General features: G+C 51.3%; 1 protein-coding gene across 1 annotated transcript; it reads right to left on the reverse strand.

The window, feature by feature from the left end:
• Positions 1-4,895: 4,895 nt before the first annotated feature.
• Positions 4,896-7,918, reverse strand: INAFM2 (InaF motif containing 2). Its single transcript, XM_013985582.3, has one exon. The coding sequence runs from the start codon at positions 7,513-7,515 to the stop codon at positions 7,054-7,056; it is 462 nt and encodes a 153-aa protein (XP_013841036.2). The 5' UTR covers positions 7,516-7,918; the 3' UTR covers positions 4,896-7,053.

The raw sequence follows: 7,918 nt of genomic DNA on the forward strand, positions 1-7,918 counted from the left end.
AGCCTGCCGGCCTGCCTACGTCACAGCTTCTCATTAAGCATCCACTTGACGCCGGGGAAGTGAAACAGCACAGACCTGGCACCAGAAAGAACAAATGTGGCACCCACTGCTCCTTTTAAGGACTGGCTTGAGGAGCAGCAGGCCCCAAGGCAGGAGGTGAGGCAAACACAACGGTACCTTTGTAGGAGGGGGAGGGCAGATTCTTTCAGGCCTGCCTCCTTCTTAACAAGCATTCCAGGGCAAGCTCTCCTGCAATCTTCAAAAATAACCAACAAGGAAGGCGTTTTCCCTTTTAAAACTCTAGAGACAGTGTTTCCTCTTCTCCCAGCAGGGCAGCTGCTTCAACCAAGCAAGAGGGTCAAAAGTCACCTTTGATAACCATCTGTCCAAACACTAATACCCTAACCCCAAGTTACTGAATCAGAGGGAAAGGCTGGGCCAGTGCTTTTCACATTTTAGTGTGCCTCAGGATCACCTGGAAGTCTAGTTAAAAGATGCTGAGCACCACCTCCTAAATGAGATGGGCCTAAGCCATGGCATCTCTTAGTAAGTTCCCAAGTGATGCTGACGGTCTGGGCACATGTGTAATGTTTACTACCTGTCCCTTCACATTTCTTTCCGTGCATCATTTTTGCCCAAAGAGACAGACATTCTTTTGAAAATCAATTACCACATGTACTCTTCTCTCTCTTTTTTTTTTTTTTTTTGCTTTTTAGGGCAGCATATGGAGGTTCCCAGGCTAGGGGTTTTCAATCGGAGTTACAGCTGCTGGCCTAGGCCACAGCCACAGCAACAGGGGATCCAAAGTACATCTTCGATCTACACCACAGCTCACGGCAACACCGGATCCTTAACCCACTGAGAGAGGCCAGGGATCGAACCCGAAACCTCATGGTTTCTAGTCGGATTCGTTTCTGCTGTACCACAACGGGAAGGAACTCCATCTTATGTACTTTTATTCCTAAACTCTCTATACTCCATCACATCTATTAGCTTCATTTGCTCTCATGAACTCCCAGTCAATTAGGAGGGAAGAGAGGGGTCAAGAGTGATAACCAATGCCATCGTTGAGTCCATAGACCACCTATCTTCCAGTTCAGGGGTCCCAGATTCCCAAGAGCACACTGCTCCCCAACCCCGGTCCTGATGATAATGTGAGACTGGCTGCTGTGACTCAACCCTGCCCAGACTACTAGCTGGGAGCTGAAGGGACAGGTGGCCTCCAGGACTAAGTGGGAGGAGACCTTGATTCATTCTCTGAGCACTGTGGTGGCAGAGGGAGGTATCGTTAAGAGGAAGTCTTGGGTAACTAACAAGTACTTTTTTGGACAAGTTTTGGAACTTTTTTTGTCTTTTTTAGAGCTGAACCTGTGGTATGTGGAAGTTCCCAGGGTAGGGGTGGAGTCAGAGCTGTAGTCACCAGCCTACACCATAGCCACAGCAACACCAGATCTGAGCCATGTCTGTGACTTACACCATATCTCATGGCAATGCCAGAGCCTTAACTCACTGAACAAGGCCAGGGATTGAACCTGTGTCCTCATGGATACTAGTCAGATTCATTTCCACTGAGCCATGACTTAAACTCCCTGTTTTTCTTTTTACTGCCGCATCCATGGCCCCTCCTAGGCCAGGGGTCGAACGGAGCTGCAGCTGCTGGCCTACACCACAGCCACAGCCACAGCCACACTGGATCCAAGCTGTATCTGCAACCTATGCCACAGCTTTTGGCAATGCCAGATCCTTAACCTACAGAGCAAGGTCAGGGATTGAACCCGCATCCTCATAAAGACATCATCAGGTCCTTAACCCACTTAGCCACAACAGGAACTCCCTGTCTTTGTATTTTTTAAATTAGCTACTGTAGGGAACAAAGAGTATAACACAGGTTTTCTGGCAGCAGAGGCCCACAGGTTATGTCAGCAAGTAAAACAGATGTGACCAAAAAACTGTCGATAGAGCAGATATTTTTACAGTTCAAGCAGGCCACATGGCCAGGACAAAGGAGACAATGACTGGGTCACATATTTTGCGTTGCCTCCGTTGAGCACCACCTGGAGTACCGGGGGTGCCTGGTAAGAACAGTCAAGTCAAGCCCAGGTTCCTAGACTTGGCAGTAAAGAAACTGAAGTCAGAATGGCCAGTGCAGCTGTGATGTGGCAATCCACTCGTCCCAACTGGATTATGGGCTGTGGAGGTGGGTACATGACATGTGGATCACATGGTACATCACGTGGTAAATGGTACATGGTACATGTGGATCATGACAGTGACACCACAAGGACACTAGGGCCAATTCTATCCAGTGCAGTGGTCAACCAGGTGATCAGCAAACTTGAGTCCCTCTCCTGTGTGCCAGGCACTGAGCTCAGTTAGGGCTGGTCCTGTGAAACGCGCCAGGCCACTGCAGTTCCTCCCTCCAGGGGAGGAGACCAACAAAAGCACAGCCCTGGCTCTTTTGTTACTGCGTTGCAATCCAGAAATACCTCCATTCTCTGCAGACAGGAAGGGAGGACCATTATTACCCCTTTTAAATAGCTGTGGTAGCCCTAAAGCTCAGGACCTGACCTTTCAATTCCCCTTCAAGAAACATGGAGGAACAAGCAGATGCTCTCCACTTCACTCAGCATTTCAAAAGAGGATATAAATACTCAACAAAAGGATACACTATCTTAGGATTCCCTCATAAAACTGAAAAACAAGGTAGACAAAAAAAATTCCAAAGCTGTGGTCTCATACCGTGTAGAAATCTAGAGCTGTTAGGAAGAAAAAACATTTCTTGTGCTGGAAACTTCAGAGAAGCACTTCTTTGCACCTCAGCACAATGGGAAAAGAAATGATACCCACACAAGCCCAGCCTAAATGGCTTACTGGCAAACTCCTCACCCTTCACCTTTCACAACTTCACTTTCAAAAGAGGATTATCTCTTCAAACTCAGGCTGTCGGGGAATAAATGCACACGGTCACTTCTAATATGAGCAAACACCTAGAAATGATCTGGGTAGTCCTGGCACAAAGCAGTTAAAGGGAAGTAATCCCCCTTTGCCCAGACCTCTCCTTCCCGGTGCAAAACCTGATGGATTAATTTGCAGCCAATTTCTAACCCTTGAAAATAAAGCTATTCCAACCGCTGCTCCCTGCCACCAGGCCCTGATCTGGTGGAAGAGTGCCCTTCGAATTGGCCAGCAGGCTCCTGCTGCACATGCCACTGTATGTGCCCAACGTGTGAAGCCGTGTGCAACTGCAGAAACCACATGTCACCATCTACAGAAAGGAGGGGCTGACTAGAAGAACACAGAAACTCTTTCACTCCCCTTCTGCTCTGCCTTACCAAGCCCTCTCACAGAAAGCCATTGTGTAGGCTCGAGAGGGAAATAAAAGAAGGGCGGACTTTCCCCTGCTCTCCTGCAGACTACAAGGTGATGTAAAAGAACAGCAGCCACCCCCTAACAGCTCCAGAGAAATGCAGGCCTCAGGGGGCCCCACCGACACTGGCTTCTCACTCCACTTGGCACTGGGCAGCATTGTCTAACAATGAGCTGAGCTGAATTGTTCTGCAGCACAACTAATGCCTTATATTTGTGCTTTTCACCCACATGTCTTTTATTGTTTGCTTTACGAAAGAAAAAGCCTCACCTATGAAGCAACCTACACCTTCTCTCAGCCCTGTGGCTCTCTTGCCTCCCCCACCATAGACAAAGCTCTGACCAACCATTGCAGACGAATCCATTTGTCTCCCCGGTATTATCGCTTCTTGAGCTGAGGGCTAGTGGTTTAAAGGTGAGAACAGTGATGCTATCATGTGGCTGATCCTCACCCCAGCTCAATATTTATAATAATTCTTTTTTTTTTTTTTTTTGTCTTTTGTCTTTCGTTGTTGTTGTTGCTGTTGTTGCTATTTCTTGGGCCGCTCCCATGGCATATGGAGGTTCCCAGGCTAGGGGTCTAATCGGAGCCGTAGCCACCGGCCTACGCCAGAGCCACAGCAACGCGGGGTCCGAGCCACGTCTGCGACCTACACCACAGCTCACGGCAATGCCGGATCGTTAACCCACTGAGCAATGGCAGGGATCGAACCCGCAACCTCATGGTTCCTAGTCGGATTCGTTAACCACTGCGCCACGACGGGAACTCCTATAATAATTCTTAATATTTGTGCTTACTGGTCCCTGAACTTCCTCTTTGAGACATCTGCTCAGAGTTTTCTAAAAGCAGAACTTTCATTCAATCATTTTTAATTTTTTTTTTTTTTTTTTTGTCTTTTTGCCTTTTCTAGCGCCGCTCCCACGGCATATGGAGGTTCCCAGGCTAGGGGTCTAATCGGAGCTGTAGCCGCCAGCCTATGCCACAGGCACAGCAACGCGGGATCAGAGCCATGTCTGCAAACTACACCACAGCTCACGGCAACGCTGGATCCTTAACCCACTGAGCAAGGCCAGGGATCGAACCCGCAACCTCATGGCTCCTAGTCGGATTTGTTAACCACTGTGCCACTACGGGAACTCCTTTTTTTTGGCCTCTCCTGTGGCATGTGGGGCCAGGGATAGAACCTGCACCACCCAAGCCACTGCAGTGACAACACTGGATGCTTAATCTGCTGCACCGCAAGAGAACTCCTTTTTCAATCTTTTTTAAGGTTGGCAAAAGATAGCTAAGCTCGTTATCATTGTTCTTCTGATTGACCACATGATTGCTTCCCGACTAAGACGGATTCCTGTCACCCTTCACTAATCAATTTGGTCAAACCATCAGGCAAAGGGAACATTAGAGCAATTGCTTTTTCCTCCTACACCTATTCATCACGCCACATTCACCACACATCGGACCACTGCCTTTGCCAACCTCTACTCCTTCCCCAAGAAGCATGAAAAAAGAAACTATCAACTTACGCAGGTTGACGTAGAGTTTTTAGAATGTATTTTTGTTCACCTGAAAAATAAAACTTTTAAAAAATATACAGGACTTTTTGAGTACAGGTATATCTTAAATGGCTGAATTATAAATAATGTCTCTGGTCAGGCTCACAGCTAGAGCTGGAGCTAATGTCCAATTCCAGTGAAGGCTTTAGAGAGTCAGGAGGCCAGCAGCTGGACCCAGGAGTGGTCTCTCTAGACTCTCTGATCCATCCCAAAGTGGATTAAACAGTCCAGAATGCAGGGGTCAGGATGGGGACAGGGGATTGGACTCCCAGATGTTCTCCTGCAAGTTCAAAGGATTCTTGGAATAAGATATCAACTTACAAATTATTAAAATATAGGACTAAAAATTCACACAATAAATACAAATTACAGGCTATTATTGAAGTTATAAAGTGGCATTTTTGTTTCTTCCCCGAGGCCCTCACCAAAAATTTAAAAAGGACTTAAAGGCTTCTTGATGACCAAAGTCAAGTCAGCTGCTCAGAAACTTCCTCCAGCCAAGACACCTTGGGGGTGCTACCCGTCCACCCCTAGGCTACGACAGCTCAGCTGCTATTACCTTGCTCACCATAGGACATGGCTTAAAGCAAGGCTGTCGTCCTGTAAACTTGGATCAGAGCTAACTTGAGTGTAAGCCAGAAAACTGGAGAGACAAATTGTTTCAGGACTCAGGTGGATAAGTTGTTGTTTTAAAGTGCCTCATTTCCCAAAAAGGAAACACTAAGGGGTTTGATATCTTGTCACTACCCACACTCAACTGCCTAAAAGCAAGTGGCGGAAGGAAACAGAATCCAAATTGAGGATGTGTAATTCTTGCTGCCCCAGACATATGTCATTTCTCTTGATGTTTTTCATCTCAATGAAAAGTATAGGCTGCATGTTAAGTGGGGCTTATCGGGAGAGGTAAAGACAAGCCAATTTAACCTTCCAAAGCATGACTGGTCTATTTCCCCGGCTATAGAAACACACTCCTGAGTTTGAAGCCCACCTTCCAGCCTTTTGGGTTCTACCTTAAAATTTAAAGCTCTAGTTCACAAAGGATTTCATCCTAATAACAGGGGTACATTTTCACTACAGGCACAGGGAAGAGAGAAAGTAAAGGTGATTACTGGAACAAGATGCGATTCTGAAGAGCAGGGAAAAAGAAAAAGATAAAAACACTTGACAGCCACTCTACAAGGCTTGCTCTTCCTAAAAGAACTCTGTGAGAAGGCCAAGGGTTGAAGCACAGAGGCAGTGCTCTTTCCCTTCCTCCTTCCCTGGCCCATATCCAGATACTTAGGACTTCACCAGCAAGCCTTAGGTGGGGGCACTAGGGTGGGAAGAAGATGGGATCCATACATTCCCCACCCTCTCTAGACTGCTTCTAGTTCTTCAAAGGTTTCCACTGTCCTTTCCAAAAAGACTAAGAATGATTATACTCTTTTGTGTCATAAACCCATCTTTCTGAAATGGGGGGGGGGGAAAGAGTGGGTAATGAAAAAAGTGTCTGTGCCCTTCTAGCTAGCTGCACTTTGGGGGCCAGCAAGTAGCCCTTGCTTAACCCCATCAGCCAGGAGTCTACCCAAGGTGTGGGAAGATACATGTAGTTCTATGCAATTATAGCTTCTAGTGCATATGTCAACAACTATATACAGGGATCTATAAATTAAATGCATCTGTGGCCACTGAAAACTAGGTTGACATACCTGAGCTCCACTACTTTTGGTGCCCTCCTCCTTGTGAGAGCTGCGGTTTATTAAAGAAGAGCCCATATAGCTCCCTCCTTCCCCTGAGTCTTGGGGGGAAAGCCCGAGTCACTCCTGTACGTAGGATACAGAAGAGCGAGCAGCGCAGAAGGGGTCGGTGCTGGGCTCTCCCCACCCCTCCCCCCATCCCCCTTAGGGCTCAGGGCCCTGGCGCGGCACGGTCCTGGGAAGACCAAACCCCGAACCCCCAGGAGAATCGTGGTCCCTTGGCTGAAGAGCAGGTTGCAGGCCCCTCGCCCCTGGGGCGAGCCGGCGATCATCAGGGGAAGGGAGGCGTTCACTCCCGTGGGGGTCACTCCTGCGGGCTCCCCACCCGGTCCTGCTGCAAAGTCCTGCCTCCGGGCTTGGTGAGGATGGTTTCCGGCCGCCCCTGGCTCGGAAGGGTTCAACGACTCCCAGGCGCCGCCGCTGCTTCCTCCTCGTCCTCCTCGGCCCCCCGCGGCTGTTCCAGAGGTCCGGCCAAGGGGCTGTCCGCAAAGGGCTCGGGAGGCACGGGCCGCACCGCCTGCAGCGGGGGCGCGTCGCGCGGCGCCTCGCGGCGGGACGACCCCGTGGTGTTGGGCCCCGCTGCGGCCGCCCCCGAAGTCCCGGACGGGCCGGTGGCGTTGGAGCCGCCGGGGGGCGGGCCGGCGGCTCCCCCTGAGGTCCCGGCGCCCACCGGCTGCCAGATGAGGCTGTAGTAGACGGCGAGCACGATGGCGGCCAGCGACACGGAGAGCACGTAGGCGAACACGGTGGCGAGCCGGACCCACTTCTTGTTGGTCTTGGCCGCCATCTTCGCCTTCTTGTCCCCGGTGTAGGTGGCCGGCTTGCCCCGCTCGGCCGGGGCCGAGTCGCGCTCCTTCATGGGGGGGCCCCGGCCTTTGCCCCGGTGCTCCACGGCCCCGGCTGGAGGGGGCCTGGCGGCCTGCGAGGACTGGGCAAGGGGCGGCCCGGCGCCCTCCGTTCCCGGCCGCTCCGCGCTCCGCCGCCGCCGCTCCTCAAGCCGACCGCCCGCAGCCCTCCACCGCGTCGCTGCAGCCGCCGCCGGGGCCTGGACCAGTCACCGCCGCCAGCGCCGCCGCCGCCGCCGGCCAGTCAGCTGCTTCCCCGCTGCCGCCACAGCCACAGCCGCCACAGCCGCCCGGCTCCGCGTCCCCATCCGCCGCCGCCGCCGCCGCTTGCCCGGCCGCCGGTCGCCCGGTCTCCAGTGGCCGCGCGGACAGCGCGCTCTGCTCCAGCCGAGCTCCCCCGCCTCGCGCGCCGGCAAC

This window comes from Sus scrofa, chromosome 1 (genome assembly GCF_054392235.1).
Source record: "Sus scrofa isolate SSC_HxYL_T2T_F1_AM1 chromosome 1, Sscrofa_HxYL_maternal_Yorkshire_Landrace_v2.0, whole genome shotgun sequence".
In the NCBI taxonomy this organism is placed as follows: domain Eukaryota; kingdom Metazoa; phylum Chordata; class Mammalia; order Artiodactyla; family Suidae; genus Sus; species Sus scrofa.